This window comes from Peromyscus maniculatus, chromosome 17 (genome assembly GCF_049852395.1).
Source record: "Peromyscus maniculatus bairdii isolate BWxNUB_F1_BW_parent chromosome 17, HU_Pman_BW_mat_3.1, whole genome shotgun sequence".
Taxonomy (NCBI): domain Eukaryota; kingdom Metazoa; phylum Chordata; class Mammalia; order Rodentia; family Cricetidae; genus Peromyscus; species Peromyscus maniculatus.
The window spans coordinates 16,500,621-16,518,819 of record NC_134868.1 but is presented as its reverse complement, the minus strand read 5'-3'; the positions used below and the strand labels follow the sequence as shown (position 1 = coordinate 16,518,819).

At 43.0% G+C, this 18,199-nt stretch overlaps 1 protein-coding gene across 2 annotated transcripts in view; it reads right to left on the bottom strand.

Moving 5' to 3' along the window:
- Galnt7 (polypeptide N-acetylgalactosaminyltransferase 7) overlaps positions 1 to 18,199 on the bottom strand; it is a 128,022-nt gene that overhangs the window by 9,183 nt on the left and 100,640 nt on the right. Inside the window, exons 4-9 of one of the 2 annotated variants that reach the window (XM_076553309.1) lie at positions 14,373 to 14,503; positions 14,038 to 14,117; positions 11,783 to 11,965; positions 8,668 to 8,785; positions 6,725 to 6,847; positions 2,802 to 3,020 (exon numbers count right to left, since the gene is read on the bottom strand). In XM_076553309.1, the coding sequence (XP_076409424.1) occupies positions 2,802 to 3,020; positions 6,725 to 6,847; positions 8,668 to 8,785; positions 11,783 to 11,965; positions 14,038 to 14,117; positions 14,373 to 14,503 (854 nt within the window). Of the gene's footprint in view, positions 1 to 2,801; positions 3,021 to 6,724; positions 6,848 to 8,667; positions 8,786 to 11,454; positions 11,638 to 11,782; positions 11,966 to 14,037; positions 14,118 to 14,372; positions 14,504 to 18,199 lie in introns of both variants that reach the window. The other variant, XM_076553308.1, reaches the window with a different exon arrangement.

The window sequence follows — 18,199 nt, the reverse complement described above, 5'->3', positions numbered from 1 at the left end:
TCGTCGGGTAGATCTCATCATCAAGGACACAGATGGAAAAATGTGAGCAAACGAGGTCTAAGTTAGCCATACCTGCAGATGTCCAAAGGAGGACATCTATGGGCAGAGGAACAGGAAAGCAGGAAGTGTGAGGAGGAGCAGCAGGGCTGAGGGTAGAGTCAGGCAAGCAGGGGCAGGTGAGGCGAGAGAGGAATGAGGAGCTTGAGGCCACCAGAAAGGGCTTTGCCTTCGCCCGAGCAACTGGGCTGCCACTGTAGGTTTTTATAAGAAGTGATGTGACCTGACTTGCATTTCCAAAGCCATGCTGACTGCCTGCTCTGTTTAGAACAGGTTGCAGTAAGAGCACGTTAGTTTTGCTGAGAGGTGACCAAGTCAAGGTAAGGAAGGGCTGGATTCTGAAGCTGATACAAGTGTGAGGAAAACGTTCAAAGAAGACTACCAAGTCTTTGGTTTGCACAATGAGCCAAGATGGGCTAGAGAGACAGAGAAAAGGAGTTCAATTTCAAACTCACGTACTGAGTATCTATCTAAGCTCTGGGAGGGAGAGTTGAGTTGGAGATGGAATTTAACAGTCATTTGTACAAAGATGAGTTTAAAGCCAGCGGATTGGCTAAGGTCAAAGGAGATTCATTCCTTCCGCCCAGAGGGTTTTTGGGAGATTAAAATGTAACTAGGTCTGGGCTGGACTCCCCAAATTCATTTTTTACTAGTAGGTTACTAGCTAGTTTGCTATAACAGGGGAGATACAATAAGAATGCAGGGGGAAAAAGACATCTAAACCAGCAGCACAAAGACAGCACCTTCAGTGGCCTCTGTGTGTTTCCCTCCTTATTCCCACACTCTAAATGCAGGAGACTCTTATGAATGGTCTATATTTCTCCCTGCATGGCCGTGGCGTCCTTCAACTGCATGCTAATGGTCTCCAGATGTCCATCTCCAGAGAAGCCTCTTTTCTGGGTTTCAGCCCAAGCTCTTCAATCAACAGGAGCTGACAGTCGAACCTGGCAGTCGAGAAGGGATCCTGGATGTGCAAAACACCAGCAGATAGAGTGCTGTTCCTCACACCTCCACCTTCTCCGTCTACTGTGTTCCCGATCTCCGCTACCTCCTAATCAAATTGAAAACGTAAACAGCCCAGCCCCGGTCTCCCATACATTAGTCATCTCTACACCGTCCCTATAGTCTCATGGTGGTAAGACGCATCTGTGACGTACAGACAGCGTGTGCCTTAGCTATGTCCTGTGCTCTCCACCTTCGTCTAAGCCACCATTATTTTCACTACAACTACCCTACCCATCCTTACTTCTATTTTAAATACTCCAGGCAGGTAATTCAAACCAAAACACAGAGCAAATCTCACTGCCTTTCTGTTTTAATGGGCCTCTTAGCATCCCTAAGTCCCATACCCGCCACTCCACCTCACCAAACCTCTTCTAGTCTGCTTCTCAAATGTGCAACGTATTTTTGCGGTGGTTTGAAAGTGAATGTTCCCCACAGGCTCATGTATTTGCACTCTGTCTCCAGTGGGTGGCACTGTTTGGAGAGGCTTAGGAGGTGTGGCTTTATCTGAGGTGGGCTTTGGGCTTTGAGAGATTAAGGACTCTCAGCATTTCCAGTTCTCTCTGCTTTGTGCTCACAGTGCAAGATGTGAGCTCTCAGCTTGCTGCTGCAGTGTCCTGCTTGTTGCCATTCCTGCCACTTGCTCGTTTTTGATGGACTCTCAGCCCTTAGAACCGTAAGCCCAAATAAACTCTTACGAATTTTCTAAGCCATGTTATTTTATCACATCAACAGAAAAGGAATTAATGCAATCTCCTAACTTGGACTTCACCATTTCCTCTTTTCATAGAACACTTTCTTAGCTCTAGGTCTTCAGCATCCAGAGTTCAGATTAAATGTCATATCCTCAGAAAGACTCCTCAAGATGGCATCTCATGCTCATTTCTTTTGCAACCATCACCATCTTGTCATGACCTTTGCTTTCCTGGACTGCTCTGGTCTCTCTCTCCACACACACACACCCCACCAGCATAAATGTTCTTTGAGGAAAGGGGGCTTGTCTGCTTTTTGCCCAGATGAGTAACTGGCGCACACTAGGCCCTCACTCAACATTTACTGAATATACAAACTAACAAAGGCACGTAGTCTTGAAAGCTGACCACATGTTCAATTCCCTCTGAGGCACCACCATAACGCACAAGTGTGAGTACCATCAGAAATGACGCCACAGAGGCAAATTGGAAGAAATAGGAAATGACCAGTCACATCAAGGCCTTTCCTTTATTTTATCACCACTGCCTGACTCATTTGACAAGTGCCACGTGAATAGCGTGTGCATTAGTCTCTGCATCAGCCTATTGGAGCAAAAGGAGGGATAAGGTCCAGAAGCAGATTGCGAATGTGGGGTGTTGTGAGAACCCATGGGCAGAGGACAGACCTGAGGGGCTTTGATGAAATGGAGAAGAATAGAGAAATGATTTTCAGTATTCATGAACTCCAAGATGAGAGCAGTAAGTGAAACTGGAAGTGGCCAAGACAGGGACATGAAGGGTGCTGGAGGCGGGGCGTGTTTCACGGACAGCCCTGTGTATAACGGCTGGAGGGGGACGGAGTGGCTTCATTGTCAGGGCAGCTCTGATGATCTGGGAGAAGGACAGTGTATGCTGCCAGGTGGTTTTTAATCGAACATGTCTGCCAACATTCTCTACTTTCATGAATACCTTTCCATTTTTCTTTGCCTTCTTTCAAACGCTGACTCCAAATACACACATTTTGGTATCTAAATATTGGCTGATACTTACTTCTCCCCACTCAACGTTTCTGGGTGGCAAAGGGTAGTGGGCAGTGATGTCATAAGCGATTTCTTCCATAAACCATTTGAAACTTTTGCAGTTGTGATCTTCTCGAAATTTCTTCAGTTCGGATATATCCCCATAGGGCAGTGCTTTCGACTCCGGACGACTAGCATAGAAGTAGTCTTTATATTCATCCCACCAAACTTCCACAACTCTAACATAATTCTATGAAAAGAAAAAACTACAGTCATTATAAGATGTAGAAATAACTGTAACAGCATGAACAGCGTCCCTTAGATGTACAGAATACAACCAAAATATAGTGAGCTGATTTAGAGAGGACTTGACATTTAATAAACAACGAAAATAAGTGGTCTAATAACCTGAACATGTCATTTTCCAAGTATGGAAATGTCATGCATGTATATTCATTTAAAAAGTGACATACATAACATCAGACATCTCTGAGCTGGAAGATCATAAATTCTGAGATAATGCATTCTCTTCTGATAACAGATGAAGAAAGTGAAGCCCAGACGGGGTTCTGAGAGGCTGGGTGGCCAGTGGTGTTCCTTCTCATCTCACTCCTTTCTATCCGAACCATGTTACTGACATGTATAAGGGAAATCTCATTTTAGAAACCGTCCTTACAAAGAACCGCTCCGCCGCTAACTCGGCTCATCTTTTCATGGCTCTAACAGAATCATCTTACTGTAACCTCAAACTGACTGTACATCCTCACACGGAGGAAAAGCAGCTATCACCCAATACAATAAACGGACCCTGTCATAACTGACAAAACTTGAACTCCAGGACTTGACAGAATGAGTCTTTATATTGTGTGAACGTATGGTTGGACTGGCGTTTACTCTCTGCACCCCGTGGATCTTCTACATCACGCACCAGCATTTTCTCCACAGAGGAGGGTGTGGGAGGCTGGGAGATGGTTCAGTAGATGGAGCTTTTGCTACTGCAGCGTGAAGACCAGAGTTTGGCTCTCTAGAACCCACGCAGACGCAGATGGGAGTGGCAGCCTCCCTTCAACTCTGGCACTTGGGAGGAAGGCAAGCTAGGGATCTGGAGTGACCGGCTGCTTAGACTAGCTGTATAGGCAAGGTTTAGGTTCAATTGAGAGACCCTGCCTCAGTGAATACGGTGGAAAGCCGTGGAGGAAGACTCCTATTGTTGGTCGTGGGTCCATGTGTACCCTCACACATGTGAACATGCATACACACATACGCACACACCACACACTGATGCAGGGAACCAGTTTCGTGTCTGCAGTAATCTTCAGGCCTGGTATAGTGTGCCAGCTGGGCCAGGCCCCAGAAGGCTGACCACAGTTACTGACCTGTGTTTTACATCAAGAGTAGGCACATTCAGTGTTCAGATTAATTTTGTTTCTAGGCTAAAAGATAGTTATTAAAGTGGGAACAGGTCACCATACCAAATAAACAAAGAAAAATCTTTAGGAATAAATTTAACAATGGTAGTGAAAGATCTGCATACCGAAAGTAATTTTAAAAACAGACAAACGTGGAAACATCCCGTGTTCCTGGATGGGACCAATTCATACTGGAGGTTCCTCAAAAATACTAGTTTTGCTGGGCAGTGGTGGCACACGCCTTTAATCCCAGCACTGGGGAGGCAGAGGCAGGTGAATCTTTGTGAGTTTGCGGACAGCCTGGGCTACAGAGTGAGTTCCAGGAAAGGCTCCAAAGCTATAGGGAAAAACCTTGTCTCAAAAAACTAAAAAAATAAAATAAAATAAACAAAAATAAAAAGTAAAAAAAAAAAAAAGAATACTAGTTTTTTTTTTTTGGTAGCACTACACTTCCCAAAGTGATCTACAAAATACCAATTGTAATTTTCATTGCTATTGAAAGATCAGAGTCTGGTGAGATGGCTCATGGGGAAGGTGCTTGCCTCCTTTCATCGAGGCATTGCCTGATGATCCGAGTTTGGTCTCTGGAATTGACTCGGTGGAATCCACACGGTGGAAGGCAAGAACTGGGTCTCACAAGCTGACCTCTAACCTCCGCCTGTGCACCAAAAGGCGCCTGGGCCCCTCCCTCCACTGAAATAAATAAGTACAAATGAAAGAGAGAGAACTAGAAAAATCAACCCTAATATTCATATGGTACCAGCAAAGAGTCCAAGCAGCCAACGTCATATAGAGCAAAAAAGAATAAATCCAGGGGCATCACACTACCTGATTTCAAAATCTGCTGCAAAGAATGGTACAGGCAATAAACACAGACACTGAGAGCGCAGAGATAAATTCAGGCACACACAGCTGATTTTCACAGACGGTGTCAGGAGCACACAACAGGGAAAAGGCGGAGAATGAAATTAGACCTTCTCCTCAAGGATACATGAAAACCAACCCCAAACAGATGATACCCTTAAATGTGAGACCCCAAACAAAAGCTCTTAGAAGAAAGCACAAGAAAAGTTTAGTGATATATTTTGCACATTTGAGCAAAGCGACACTACCACAAACTAGATCACCGCAACCTAAAAGCCTCTGCGCAGCAGAGACGCGCTGCCTTACGAGAGAACGCATCTGTAGAGAGAACACCTCCGCGGACGGCGCATCTGTGGACGACATACCTGCTGAGGGGTCATCTACAATGCAAGAAAAACTCAAAGCAACTGAAGAGTTGGCTTACAGATAGCCTGACTTTTAGATCGGGCAAATCGCCCGACACACACTCCTCAAAAGGAGACAAGTGGCCGACAGGCAAATGCCAAGACGCTCGCTCGCCATCACTAATGACGCAGGGAACGCAGGTTAAAACTGTGACTCGGCGTCACTTCACCTCTGTTAGAACAACTACTGTCGGAGGGATACGAGGTAAGGGTCTGTGAGGACGCACATATAATGGAATCCTTTCTTACTCTCGGTAGGACTATAAATTATTACAGTCACCTGGAAAGCAGTATGGCGATCCAGTGAAATGAAAAGAGAACCACTCTGTGACCCAGCAACTCCAGTACTGTGCCTGTGCATATTCCATAAGGATGCTGACTCGGTCTACCACTGAGATGGCTGAATTTCTGTGCAGAACTTCCAAGCATTATTCATAAGGACTAATATTTAGAATCAACCCGTGTGCCTACCAACTGGTATATGGATAAAGAAAATGTGATATGTAGCTGGGCATTGGTGGCACACACCTTTAATCCCAGAGGCAGAGCCAGGTGGATCTCTGTGATTTCGAGGCCAGCCTGAGCTACAGAGTGAGATCCAGGAAAGGCGCAAAGCTACACAGAGAAACCCTGTCTTGAAAAACCAAAAAGAAAAAGAAAATGTGATATGCACAATATAACACCCAGTCTTAAAAAAAAGAAAAGAAATTCTGTCATTTGTAACAACACACATGACATTATAGAAAGTGAAATAAACTAGGCACAGAAAGAGAAATGTGTGTGCTCACTCACAGGTAGGATATAAAGGGAACCAATGTATAGAAACAGTGAAATGGTGGTTACCAGAGGCTGGGAAATAAGGAGGCTGGGGAGGTATTTGGGCAAAAGACACAAAATTTCTACCCTAAGAGACTCAAGTTGTGGCGATCTCTGCATAACAGTTACTACAATTAGTGAGGAAGCATTGGTTAGCATGTTATGTAGTATATAAACTAAATGGACTTTATTTATTTAATGAATATCAAATATCATTATACATCATAAATACACCGACTCTATTTGTCAAAACACAAATGAAAAGAATAGGGCGAAATGAATAATATTAAAAAACAGTAAGATACCTCACGAGTAGGTCTAGCCTTGGCTTACGGTGAAGAGCCAGCGTGACTGCTTATGAGATTTACCCCAGCCAATGATCTCAGAGTGAAGTGGTCTGTGAATTTTAGTTCTCCCCTCCTCTCCTTTTAACAACAACAACAACAACAGCAGCACCTCACCTTAAGAGTCGGAGAAGACCCAACATAAAGGGGTGGAGGATTTCCTTGCCAGCCCTCAAGACGGTAGATGTGTCCAACCCGGGAACAAGGGACAAATAATAATTTACCACCACACTGCCAGATCTATCAAGAAAAGGAAGTATATTGTGAAAGTGATCAGAAATGGAAAAATAAATAACGGAAAATATGTTCCAAAAATGTAAATTTTAAATTAGACATAAGGGATTCTAAGCTAACCAAATTCTAAAACAATCAGTTACTTTAGAAACACACGTAACAACAAGGAAGGCCGTGGCAATGTATACAACAAGTTACTATTAGTGAGTTGTCTCCTGTGTACATGGAGATCTGGAGCCCTTTCTCAATGTAACCTTTCAAAGTACCGTAAATCCCTCATCCCTGGCGTGACCTGTCGTTTCTGGTGCTCATCTATTTCCTACTTGGGTGATTACCGTAATAACCTCTTAACTGGCTTCACCACCCTGAACTGCTCTCTACTTAACTCTGTATTTATAGCGAGAGATTACCGCAGCTTCGGGTCACGCTATCCTGTTGCTCAGTGTCTTCGGTGGTTGCCACTTGCTTACCGAACAAGGGGGTGGGGAATTTCTTTTTTTGTTTGTTTGTTTTGGTGTTTTGAGACAGGGTTTCTCTGTGTAGCCCTGGTTGTCCTGGATCTCACTCTGTAGCCCAGGCTTGCCTCTGCCTCCTGAGCGCTGGGACTGTACTTGCCTGCTTTATCTTATGTGTCTTTCTTAATCACACTTTTTGATCCCACCCAATCGCTTTTGCTCTTGCCAATGTGCTCTTCACCTCCCTTACCCTGCTCACACAGGAGGCCTGCTCGCCGCCATTTATCTCTGCTTATTGATACCATGCATCTTATTTCTACCTCAAATTCTACCTCCATCATGGTGACATTTTCTTCATCCTACCCCATGAATGCCTCTGCCCCCCCTTTTTAAAAAAAAAAAAAAGATTTATTTATTTATTATGTATACAGCATGTATGACTGCAGGCCAGAAGAGGGCACCAGATCTCATTACAGATGGTTGTGAGACACTATGTGGGTGCTGGGAATTAAACTCAGGACCTCTGGAAGAGCAGTCAGTGCTCTTAACCTCCGAGCCAGCTCTCCAGCCCCACCTCTGCCTTTTTATAGACTTACTATATTATACATGAACAAATATTTCTAATCTGTAAGGTTTTGGACAGCAAGGATTGGTTGTCCCTAGTCCAACCCTCCCAATACAAAACACAGAATATTTAAGGTGAGAAGTATTGGCTATCTGGTAAACTGGAATCATCTCTGAAAACGGGGAAGGACGGGCTGAGTTGGACCATGCAGGGCACCTCCAGGCAGGCAGGAGGATGTCAGTCACCGTGTGACTGCTGTCTCCATCACCTGGTCCTACAGCAGTCAAGGATGCCTATGTCGGTAGACAGTCAGCATGCAGTCCTCCACAGGGCTGCTATAACCCAAGGCTCCACTGAACAGAAAGCCTGGGAGCAGGAGAAAGGCAATTTCTAGTTCTGAAGCTTGTTGGCCATAATTCTGGGCTGAGCTCTGTAGACAAGTAATCATTTTACTTTATTTTCCTAAGAGTTATGCTTTATTGAGGCATTCCTAATAATTTAGAGAAATTTATTATACACCTATTTTTCTTGAAAAAAAAAAACACCTAGTTTTATTTGAAAGTTGTAACAATTGGTTAACTAGTTAGTAAACCTGAGGCAAGGCATGATGGGGCATGCCTTTAGTCCTAGTACTTAGGATGCAAAGGCAGATGGATCTTTGGGAGTTCAAGGACAGCCTGGTCTACACATGTAGTTCTAGGACAGCCAGGACTACGTAGACACAGACACCTCCCACCCCCACAACAAACAAACAACCCACCCACAAAACTAGTTAGAAAACAGCATTTGTTTGAGTGAAACGTTACCTTGTAGGAGATTTCAAAGTTTTCACCACCCCAAATCTGGAGACCAGGGTCATAGAGACCTAGTTCGAAGAAGAACTCTCTTTCAATGGCAAATAATCCACCAGCCATTGCTGGAGACCTAAGAAAAGACACCGCATGCAGTAACTGTGGAAACAGAGTCCCACTGTCCCTTCACCAACAGACAGACAGACAGCCTTTGGGAATACAGCGTAAGAATGCACAGGAGAGACAAGACTGATGGCCAAACATTAAGAAACTATAAATCCTTCATCAAAGAATGCGCTCGCTGCATGCATTTCCCCAAACTCGTGCAGTAATTCTCTAGTCTACCATGTTGTTTCACCACTAGAGGGTGCCTCGGTTCTTTTGATGCTTTACACATCTCTTTGTAATTAAGATAAACATTTCTCTTTCTCCCCTGAAACACAGAGCCAAGCGAACACGGTCGACTGGCTGCTCCTTCAATGATTCATGAGTCATTCTGGGATGAGCGACACTATACACCACGGAAGTAGTCTGCCATCTTAGTTTTATTTTATAGCTCAAGGCCTTGCCAAATAATGGTATAAATCACCCAAGAACAACATGGTTCCTTCAAGATCGCAAAGGTAGCAGGGGCATGGCATTAGAGGAGTCAACTTTCTCTGTAGCAAAAGAGCGCCCCATGGTCTTCTTGTGCAGATCTTAAGTTGGGTACATTTTCGGAGAAAGAGAAAAAAAACGTTCTCTAACTTTTCAAGTCACTTCTGCTGCTAAGGAAAAGATAGCAGAATAATTTCGCTGCACTCTGGGCATTCCTTCTTTCTTACCATTAAACGATAATTAATGTATTACGACTCTTAAGCTTTGGGGAACTCTATACTGTTAGAATTCCTTATTCCTCACTCACACTAATGTTCGTCTACCACCGAGTCCCACTGATTTCACCTTGAAAAGGTGTGTGTGTAACTTGTGTACCACTCACTATAGTATAAATTGCACAAGAACATATTTAATTATATATATATTTGGGGGACAGGGTCTCACTATATTGTTTTGCTTGTCCAGAAACTTGCTATGTAGACCAGGCTAACCTTGGGCTAACCGAGACCCACCTGCCTCTGCCTTCCTGGTGCTGGGATTAACAGCAGGTGTCACCATGTCCAGCAAGAGAACATTTTTTTTTAAGATTTTTTTATTTATTATGTATACAATGTTCTGTTTGCACGTATCCCTGCAGGCCAAAAGAGGGAGCCAGATCTCATTACAGATGGTTGTGAGCCACCATGTGGGTGCTGGGAATTGAACTCAGGACCTCTGGAAGAACAGCCAGTGTTCTTAACCTCTGAGCCATCTCTCCAGCCCGAGAACGTATTTTTAAAAGGTCATTAACTTCTAAAATAGTGGCTGGTGCACAGTAAACAGTCAACAAAACATATGGTGAGCAGACAATGAGTCAGGCTGATATTTTTTGTACTGACAGAAAATCCCATGAAGAGTTGTTCTCTTATGCCTTTCTTAAAATATGCTGACGAAATCACTACGCTAGCACATTCTGGTTATACTTTCATGTCATATTTACTTAGCTGCCATTTAACACGATTTCATTATGACTGGACCTTTTTGCTCTTCAAATACACTCCCATTCATCTCAATACAGATTTGAAGATGTGGCTTTAACTTTCTCACTAGCTCGCTAACTGAAGGGCGTGGTGATATACTTTCCTAGTCTACTTTAAAAACACGCCTTTATGGAACTGCTGGACAAACTAAGGCAGAGAACTCTTTCTTTTTCTGCTAGGTGACCCGTGGGCTTAAGCAGTTCAGCAACAATAATCCAGAGTCCTGGATTATTCTGAACCTTAAGTGTTTGGAAGAAAATTTGAAAGCTGTCCTGTCAAAGCTTGAAGTCCTGTAATTTCCTCATGTTGGCCATTCAGCGTCCTGAGCACAACATGCCCGAATCCACGACACGAAAGCACTTCCCCAAATGAGTTCCAACATGAGCAGTGTGACAGGAAGGAAGATAATGAAGGCGGAACCACGGGACTAAATAAATAAATAAATAAATAAATAGGAAACACGTGATGGACATGGTCACACTAGCCTTTCATTTGGGGGTCACTTTTTGAAAGACTGCACAATGTCCCAATTAACAGATTAAAAGGGGACAGTAAAATCAATCGTTCTACTTGAAGAACCACAAGAAGGGACAAAAGCCGATTTGGGGATGGAGCTTTCTTTCAATCAAGCATTCTTTTGAGAACCAAGCGGCAAAGGATTCTATACAACATTTTCTAAAGTCATGTACTTGTTGTATTCATCACATTTAACAAAAACGAAATTAGTATCAGAGCTTTAGCATAAAAAAGGGAGAACAACCAAATCTCTTGCTAGTGTCGTTCACTGTCAACACCGCACCCAGGACTTCAAGACGCAAACTGCAAGTCTTGAGTTGTCAGCAGTTTGTGTACTAATTTATAGAATACACTTTGCCGTCTGGTCTCCTAGGACAGCAGGAAAAGGCTGTTCCCTTCTTTTCTGCTTATGCTTCAAATTAACAATGCCTTTCGCGTAATTTTTCCCCAATGAAAGAGTATAATTCACATTAGTGGGGCTTGCATTTAGGGTAAAAGCTGTTACAGGAGCCAATGTGAATTCAAAGCCTTGAAGCTGCAAGGAACAAAGCTCTGTCAGGGTCTGAGACCATAGCTCCAGTTCTTACAGCGAGTTCTCAGCGTGGCAAGAGGTTAATAGGTTAGCAGCAACCAGAGAAAAGGGGGGGTAGGTAAGTGATTTAGTGATTACCGATACGGCTCAGTTTTTGTCTTTCTCAGTCTCTTCTCGCGAGAGGTCAGAGGCACCCGTTTCCAGAGCATACTCCAATCCCATGCTCCTCGGGCATACCCATCTTCATCACCACCCCCTTGGGGTACAATTTCATATGTGTTGCCATTTATGACATCTATAATCGGCACAGTGCAAATGGTTCTGTGTTGTATTGATGATGCGGCAAGGTCAAATGGAAACGTATGTATGGACCCACACATTTACACGCGTTCATAGGGAAGGAAAAAAAAAAAAAGGACTTAGGTAAACATTCAACATAAAAAAAAAATAAAGTAATAATCTTTACCGATAGGGCTCAGTTTTATGTTTTCTTTTGGCCTTTTCCTTGTGGCTCAGTGGAATACGTTTCCATAGCATACTCCAGTCCCAGGCCCCTCTGGCAAAACCGTCTTCATCCCCACCTTGCTGTGGCTCAATGGAATAATCATTCCCGTCTATGTAATCTATTAGAGGCACAGTACATGTAGCTCTGAAACATTTACAGAAAATGAAAACGCATTTAAGAACCCCAAACTGACTAGGTCAGCATGCCTAACTACATCGGCTTCCTGTGTCCTTGGTTTCATTCTGCCCTAGGAAAACTTCTCTAATGGGGGCAGAGAGTTAGGGTAAGGTCTTGGGAAAGCCCAGGCCTGCCTTAGCACCAGGGCGGAATGGAAGGGGCGTTTATCGCGGCTGTCCACACAAACACCTGGGGCAGAGAGCCATGCCACTGAGCTTACTTACGGTTTCCTCCCTTTACTTGCCATCACTGGCAGCCGCCTCATAGCAATGCTGCAGTATTTACAAGATTTTTCTGCCTGCTCTTTTCTCTCTGTGACCCCCATTAGAAAAAACGTCTCCACGTTTTTGTGTGCTCACACCCACTGCCAGCACATCTGTAATAGCTTCCTTCCACTGTTTGTTGATTCCTCGGAAGCAGTTATTTATTATGAACAGGTCTTTCTGTGCTTTTACTTATTTTTTTCTTCCCTTCTTTTATTACAAAGCAAAACAACTCCCTTAAACTAAAATAAAACCTCAGGTTCTATATTTATTTCACTGAAAAAAAAAAAAAGGCAAGAAAGATGCTATAGTACCTGTTGAGGAATTTAAGGAATGAACTAAGAATTTAGAGGCTAAAAGAAAAAAAATTCCTTGCATTTGGGCTTTGTAAAATGCTAGCACTGAATAAGCAATGGAATACGGTGTTGCTGTTTCAATGATCCGGAACCCTGCTCATCATATCAGAAAGAGTTCAGAATGGGTTTCCCCAAATGGAGATCACAGAGATATGAACATCTATGGGACTCAGAGTCTTGATACGAGGGCAGTGGATTCTACAAAAGAGCTTACTTCCCTCCTGAACATGAACTCACAGGAGGCCCACTGTGTGATGCACAGAGTTCCCCCTGGAACCTTTGGGAAGCCATGTTCTTGGTGCTGGGAAGACTTCCACATTGCCCTGGAGACAATGGCTGGCTACGTGGCTAGTTATCTTTCCTCTTGCCACATTCTTTCTCTCTCTCTCTCTCTCTCTCTCTCTCTCTTTCTTTTTTTGTTTGTTTTTTGTTTTTTGAGACAGGGTTTCTCTGTGTAGCTTTGCGCCTTTCCTGGAACTCACTCTGTAGTCCAGGCTGGCCTCGAACTCACAGAGATCCACCTGGCTCTGCCTCCCAGTGCTGGGATTAAAGGCGTGCACCACCACCGCCCGGCTGTGCCACATTCTTTTCACAATTTACAATAAATGTTGAAATGTAAAAAAGCACTGAAATCTGTCTGACAGGTCATTAAATCAGATTTGTGGCAAATTCATTTTTCTACGGCTTAGTATTGTTTTTGCAAAGTGTAGCCAATCATCTCTGCCTGGCAGGGCTGCTGTGGAGACTAAGCCACACAGCATGTGCAGTGTTTAGGATGGGCCTTCACCTGAAATCTGATGAGAATGTCTCCCAAGTTCTTCCATGCCGTTTACCAAAAAAAAAAAATATGTTGCATTCGCCTAGATTCTGAAATAGAATGCTGGACAGAAAGCAACAAAAGCTTTTGGAACTAGGGACTGATGCTGTCTTTTGGTGTTTCTGTACATTAATGGTTAACACGGCACAGTTAACTATTTCTACCATTGGAGTTTTCGTAGGAACCCAAAGACTTGGCCAGAGTAACAGCTGACCCTTCTCATCTAACGTAATCATTTGAAAGGTCGTAAGAAACCCACAGGTTTAATTTCAAGGCATGCTTCTTCAAATCTTCTGAGCATTTATCCAGTTTAGAGGGAGCAATCAATTAATATTACTCTGTGAGAGAGTCTCAACAAAGTACCAAGACAGCTCTGCAGGGGGACACCTAGCTTTTTCCAAATACAGGCTGGCTACATTTGAATAGCCCAAAGCATCCATCTAGCTCCACCCAGGACACAAACAGCTCAAGGAAAACACATCTCACATAGATAGCATCTGGCAAACTAGACCGAATGGGGATCCCAGAGGAGAATAGTGTTTGTCCTTCTAGGACAAGGTTTACTTTGAAACTAGGAGAGAAAAAAAAGCAAGGTGATGTTACCTGTCCTTAGATATGGGAGCTACAAGTGGAGCATACCAGTTAACTGCCACCTCACAGTGGGCATCAAGGTATATCAAAACCTTAAAAAAAAGAGGCAGGGTGAAAGAATACTCCTCACATATGGTACATCATATATCACACACAATTTAAAATTAGATGCTAATATAAATTAGCATTTTAGTCAATTTTGCCATATAAATTATCCGTTCAAATCAACAGTCTCATTTAAATTAAAAAACAAAATAAAACAAAGCTGAAGGATAATTTAAAACGGATCTGATTTTTTAGTTACCAAAAAGGCAGCGTTGACACTGTAAACAGCACAGATTTCCTACCTGTCCGAGTTTAGCCTTCTGTGCGCCAATGCTTCGAGCTTGAATTAAACCTTCTCTTCTCTCATTTCGAAACACCTTCACGAGGCCATTCCACAGTTTTATGTAGTCATCCAGTTTTCCTTTTAAATGTTCTGTAAATTAAAAAAAAAAAAAAATCCACAACCAACGTTATAGACTTTTACATAGAAACTTTTTCTCTCTCTTAAGAAACAAAGATTGAGTTGGGCGATGGTGGCACACACCTTGAATCCCAGCACTCGGGAGGCAGAGCCAAGCAGATCTCCGTGAGTTCGAGGCCAGCCTGGTCTACAGAGCTAGACCAAAGCTACAGAGAAACCTTGTCTCAAAAACCAAACCAAACCAAACAAACAAACAAAAAACAGAGATTGGATACAGATGTGCTGTGCAATCACATGGATCAGACCAACTGTTAAATCAATTGCCATGGAGGCAAGGGCTGGAGGTGTAGTTCGGGGGTAGACCATGTGTAAAGCATTTATGAGGCCCAGGGTTCAGTCATCTGCCATCACACACAAGAAAGACGGAAGGCAAAATGTGTTACAAGTTAACTTGTAAGATTAATATATCTGCAGAGAATTGGGTAGCATAAAAATTACCAAGCATCCCTGTGAAGAATTAAATGAATATTCAAACTTACAAATGCCAGATTGAAAAATTAAAAAGGAAAACGTATAGAATATTTTGCAGTCAAAAGAGGCTGTGGTTCAGGATCTCTGAAGACACATAATCTACTGATAATGTCATGCGACTTCTGGAAGTCTGCATGGGGCATAGGCTGCTTAACATTTTGTTCTGGGCCATTGTTCCCCCACCATAACAGGTACTGAAAACTGCAGTCTTGCTGTGATGAAGGCTAGTCACCAAGGTGGCCTCTAACAATCAAAAGTCCCATTTTTGTCTGTAGCTTTAGCATTACAAGTATGTGTATAATTAAATTATAATTATTATAATTATGTATACATATACATATATGTTTGTGATTTAGTAGAGTAAATTCTATGTTATGAGAAGCAGGCACAATTGGCAAAGTTTGCACCTTGGCTTCCCAGTGGAAAATAACAGCTTTTGTTTATCACTGTGAGCCCAGGAAATTGGCTCAGCAGTTAGAACAAGCTCGAGATCCTGCTGAGATACTTCCCAAGGACATAGAAATCGTCCTAAAATAGTTAAAAATCTGGCTCATCAGTACAACAACCACCAAAAAAAAAAAAAAAGTGCTGTATCTAGATATGAGCTGGTGGTAAAATGGTATGTTAGACCATATATTTAATAGTTTGCTTGTTTTATGAGGCTTTTTAAATGTTTCTGTTTGTTTCAAGACATAGTACAGTATATCCAAGGCTGGCCTCAAATTCACTGTGGAGCTGAGGCTGGACCTGAACTCTTAAAACATTGTTTTAAAATTGCATGCATTTAAAAATGCATGCATGTCTGTGCACCACTTGTGTGTCTGGTTCACGGAGAGGCTGCATCTTATCCCTTAGGGCTGGAGTTACAAATGGCTGTGAGCCAGGTGGCTGCTGGGAATCAAACTGTGATCCTCAAGAGCAGCCAGTGCTCTTAGCCTCTCTCCAACTCCTAGACTTGAATATCTTGATCCCCCTGCCTCCACCTCCTAAGCACTACAAGCACTACATTACAGATGTGCGTAACTGCACCAGGGAGTTTATTCCCAACAAGACATCTACCCATATGGGTTTTCAGAATTAAGACATCACATACACATAATTTAAAACCAACTTTTAATGAGTCTTACAAATAAAATTCTCATGCTTAATTATATTTTCCTGCCAAATATTTTGGTGATTTTCCCTTTTAATTTTGCTTTTTTTTTTTTTTTTTTTTTTTTTGAGACAGGATTTTTCTGAATAGCACTGGCTGTCCTAGAACTCTGAGAACGGTTGGTCTCTGCCTCCCAAGTGCTGAGATTTAAGGCATGCGCCACACCACCTGGCGATTTTCCCTTTCAAAATTGTTGTTTCTTTCTTTGTAAAAGAAGCCTTGCGCCGGGCGGTGGTGGCGCACGCCTTTAATCCCAGCACTCGGGAGGCAGAGGCAGGCGGATCTCTGTGAGTTCGAGGCCAGCCTGGGCTACCAAGTGAGATCCAGGAAAGGCGCAAAGCTACACAAGAGAAACCCTGTCTCGGAAAACCAAAAAAAAAAAAAAACAAAAAGAAGCCTTGCCTTTTTAAAAAGCTTGGTACAGTCCTATGCTACTATTCTCTAAAGTCTTTCTTAATTCCATTAGGGTTGTCTTTGTGACATGTTACTTAAAACCATACCTTAAATACATCTTAATGTACAGAAGCAAGTGATCTGTCTTTTCAAATTTAGATTCTCAGTCAAGACAAATGGGTTCTTTCTGACCTCACTGTATTTAGGCCTCAAAATACCCATTGACACTTTCTAGGTGAAGATTGCCTTCCTATAAACCACGTATGTCAGGCTGGATTTGCGACTGTCCATGGCCCTGGCTCGTGTAGAAAGGCCGTGGGTCACTTGTGCGTAGAAGCCTTACAGTCAGACCACTTGAGTTCTGCTGTCTGCTCCTTTCTCTGTCTCCGTGGAGGCAGGACACAGCTGAGGCCACTGTGGAGGTGCAAGCAGGGACAGGGATGCTCTGAACGAGATCCAGTGGAACCGAGAAAACCCTGGGATGCTGCACACTGTAATGTGGGACCAAGAAAACCCTGGGCTGCTGCAGACCTCTAAGCGTCTGGTCTGGGACTGTTCTATCTGAAGCTTCACCGGAAGACACACACACGTGGTGAGGAGCCGGCTCTATTGAAAGCCCCATATCTTGCTAAGAGAGAACACTTTCATTTCCGGGAGCCTAATGGTTATGAAGAGTAGTTAGATCCTTTTAGGGGTTTTATATTATTTTGTCTCTAAAATAAAACTTATAACTTGAAAGCTTACTTTTTATTGGGGCAAGGTATAAACCAGGTTTTTTATTTGGGCCTGATTAACCAAATACTACAATTTTCCTGAAGTTAGTAACAAAAGATTTCAATGTTGTCTTGGGATTGGGAACACTAATTACAGACCTTCTGGACTCCGGTTCCACGAGAGTCTAGAAGTTTCCACCCACTGTGAGGTAAGTAGATCCTGCCTGGGTGTCAGAACTGTAGATAGCTATAACACGAGACACGCCAATAGCAAGAGAGAAGTCAGACGCACAAACACCTCAAGCCTCAGGGTCCCCTCTTCTTTTGGGGGCCAAAGAGTTATTTTAGGGTGGTAAAGTATCTATTCTTTTTATAACGTTGATTATTAATAATCAATTTCCTACAAGCAGTACCAAGGCAGGAGAGTTTAGAAAGTAGTTTTGTAGACTTAGATTTTTTTTTTTTTTTAATATATATACATTTAAGAATGACTGCGGGGCTGGAGAGATGGCTCAGCGGTTAAGAGCACTGGCTGTTCTTCCTGAGGTCCTGAGTTCAATTCCCAGCATCCACGTGGTGGCTCACAACCATCTGTAATGAGATCTGGTGCCCTCTTCTGGCCTGCAAGCATACATGTAGGCAGAACACTATACATAATAAATAAATAAATCTTAAAAAACAATCAAAAACAAAAAAACCATTAAAAAAATGACTGCATGGCTGCTTGCTTGCTTGCATGTAAATGCACCACGTGTGTGCTGTGAACTGGAGGCCAGAGGAGGGCGTGGGGTCAACTGGAACTGGAGTCAGAGGTGGTGGTGAGCCACCTCTAGTCCCCTAAAGTCTATTTTCAAATGCTTGTCTTGCAGAAAAAAAAATAATTTTAATAATTTATCAATGTCAGAGAAAACTGCAACC